Source organism: Nanorana parkeri, unplaced genomic scaffold (genome assembly GCF_000935625.1).
Source record: "Nanorana parkeri isolate BGI_ZX_2015 unplaced genomic scaffold, ASM93562v1 scaffold3190, whole genome shotgun sequence".
NCBI lineage: Eukaryota > Metazoa > Chordata > Amphibia > Anura > Dicroglossidae > Nanorana > Nanorana parkeri.
This window is the reverse complement of record NW_017309458.1, coordinates 23,634-26,585: the sequence shown is the minus strand read 5'-3', so window position 1 is coordinate 26,585 and position 2,952 is coordinate 23,634. Positions and strand designations below refer to the sequence as shown.

The 2,952-nt window shown below is 60.7% G+C and overlaps 1 protein-coding gene across 1 annotated transcript in view; it reads left to right on the top strand.

The window, feature by feature from the left end:
• EIF4G3 (eukaryotic translation initiation factor 4 gamma 3) overlaps window positions 1–2,952 on the top strand; it is a 30,486-nt gene that overhangs the window by 5,548 nt on the left and 21,986 nt on the right. The window contains exons 3-5 of the mRNA XM_018574725.1: window positions 345–558; window positions 971–1,155; window positions 2,506–2,625. Of these exons, the coding sequence (XP_018430227.1) occupies window positions 345–558; window positions 971–1,155; window positions 2,506–2,625 (519 nt within the window). The remainder of the gene's footprint in view (window positions 1–344; window positions 559–970; window positions 1,156–2,505; window positions 2,626–2,952) is intronic.

Sequence of the window (2,952 nt, the reverse complement as noted above, 5' to 3'; positions counted from 1 at the left end):
CCCTCTCCGGCCAAATAATGACCCCCGCCACCCTGGCCAAATAATGACCCCCCCCCCCCATGGGCCCCTTTCCCAATGCATACTAATTGTTTTCCCTTATCTTAAATTATAACTCACCCAAGTCCACCATCCGGGTACCTTACTGGTGTCTGTTCGGGGTGCCCGTGACCCTTAATCGAGCACTGCAGATGTAGCAGTGCCTGCTGATCACTCCCCTCGTCCTGCGCCACCATTGCAGACTCCTCCCCTGGATAGGAAGTGTCCTGCCCATTGTGTGTAATGGGAGGCTCTCCATACATGTGCCTGATGTGTCACTGCCCCTCCCCTTGCTTTCTCTGTGCCAGCTGCAGGGACAGGGTGATGCTGAAGAGGAGAAGGCCGCAGAGATGGAGCCGGAGGAAGGCGGCGGCGCGGAGGTCGATCACCCGTACCTTAACTCTAAGCTGCCGGAGGAGAACGGCGAGGCGGAACCCTTCCGCAATGGGGCAGACACGGAGACAGAGGGCGACGGAGGAGACGTCCCGCCGGGCCTGGACGAGGAGTACCCCTTCAAGTCAGGTAACGGCTGGCCCATTCCGGGTTCTTCTGTTGGCTTGTAACCTTGGGGGCTGTCAGAGCTCAGTCTGCCGGGATGGGGGACGCATTGGTGGTCTTTCTATGGAAAGCTGCAAATTACTGCGTTCCCCCAAATTCAGATCAGAGCTCGAAAATGGAAAGCCATCCATCTGTGGAGGGATGGGGTGAAAAGGGTAAAAAAGGAGAAGTGTGCTTTGCCTTGAAGTACTTTTATCCTTTAAAGCTGTACTTACCTCGCGGACAGAATGTACACACGCGTGTGGCAGTATTGAGTCAGGTGACTCGGTGGGTAAGGGGACACGTGTATGTATGATATAGATGGGGGGGTGCCATGCTTCCTGTCATGGGGGTGCAATGCATTTGGTGTGATGTTTCCTCCCATCGTCTTATCTAGGTGTCAGCCCGGCAGAGCCGCCCGCCGACGTGTCCCAGGACGCTCCAGCAGTGCCAGCATCTTACGTGCCCCATGACGGCAAGCGTCAGTATGACCGGGACTTCCTGCTGGGCTTCCAGTTCATGCCGGCCTGTGTGCACAAACCCGAAGGCTTGCCGCCCATCAGCGACGTGGTCCTGGACAAAGTGAGGAGAGAGGGAGGTGCAGTCCCGTGTGTGTCGTCTGTCTGTGATCTGGGGGTGTCATTGTCCCCTCACACGAGGAGAGGGGTGCGCTCCCCCCTGGGGTCGGGTGGGTTGTGTCGTCTGTCTGGGATCTGGGGGTGTCATTGTCCCCGAGGAGAGGGGTGCGCTCCCCCCTGGGGTCGGGTGGGTTGTGTCGTCTGTCTGGGATCTGGGGGTGTCATTGTCCCCGAGGAGAGGGGTGCGCTCCCCCCTGGGGTCGGGTGGGTTGTGTCGTCTGTCTGGGATCTGGGGGTGTCATTGTCCCCGAGGAGAGGGGTGCGCTCCCCCCTGGGGTCGGGTGGGTTGTGTCGTCTGTCTGGGATCTGGGGGTGTCATTGTCCCCGAGGAGAGGGGTGCGCTCCCCCCTGGGGTCGGGTGGGTTGTGTCGTCTGTCTGGGATCTGGGGGTGTCATTGTCCCCGAGGAGAGGGGTGCGCTCCCCCCTGGGGTCGGGTGGGTTGTGTCGTCTGTCTGGGATCTGGGGGTGTCATTGTCCCCGAGGAGAGGGGTGCGCTCCCCCCTGGGGTCGGGTGGGTTGTGTCGTCTGTCTGGGATCTGGGGGTGTCATTGTCCCCGAGGAGAGGGGTGCGCTCCCCCCTGGGGTCGGGTGGGTTGTGTCGTCTGTCTGGGATCTGGGGGTGTCATTGTCCCCGAGGAGAGGGGTGCGCTCCCCCCTGGGGTCGGGTGGGTTGTGTCGTCTGTCTGGGATCTGGGGGTGTCATTGTCCCCGAGGAGAGGGGTGCGCTCCCCCCTGGGGTCGGGTGGGTTGTGTCGTCTGTCTGGGATCTGGGGGTGTCATTGTCCCCGAGGAGAGGGGTGCGCTCCCCCCTGGGGTCGGGTGGGTTGTGTCGTCTGTCTGGGATCTGGGGGTGTCATTGTCCCCGAGGAGAGGGGTGCGCTCCCCCCTGGGGTCGGGTGGGTTGTGTCGTCTGTCTGGGATCTGGGGGTGTCATTGTCCCCGAGGAGAGGGGTGCGCTCCCCCCTGGGGTCGGGTGGGTTGTGTCGTCTGTCTGGGATCTGGGGGTGTCATTGTCCCCGAGGAGAGGGGTGCGCTCCCCCCTGGGGTCGGGTGTGTTGTCTCCTCTATATAACCCCGGCGTGTGACACTAAAGAACCTTCTCCCCCGGAGGGTTCACAATACGAGACGTTCCACCAGTCCAGGTGGAGGAATGTCACATGCGTTATAGTGACGCATGTCTCCCGATCGTCTAATAAGAACGTCCCTTTGACCCTTTTTAGGCCGTTTTGTGTCATTTTCCCGCCACCTGACGCAGAAATCTACGCATTTCAACGTGTTTCCCTCCACCCACAGATTAATCAGCCGAAGTTACCCATCAGGACTCTGGACACGCGCATGCTGCAGAAGGGGCCGGACTTCACCCCGGCATACGCGGATTTTGGACGGTTATCCCCAGGGGGTCGTGGGGTGCCTGTAAGTATTGTCTTTAGTATACCCAATGCCGGGGTACCTCCAGCAGGTCAGATCAGATGGTGGTGAGGCCAGCTAGCCTAGGGAGGCCTCATACTGAGCACTGGTGGGGAGGCCAGCTAGCCTAGGGAGACCTCATACTGAGCACTGGTGGGGAGGCCAGCTAGCCTAGGGAGACCTCATACTTAGCACTGGTGGGGAGGCCAGCTAGCCTAGGGAGACCTCATACTGAGCACTGGTGGGGAGGCCAGCTAGCCTAGAGAGACCTCATACTGAGCACTGGTGGGGAGGCCAGCCAGCCGGGAGGGGCCTCATACTGAGCACTGGTGG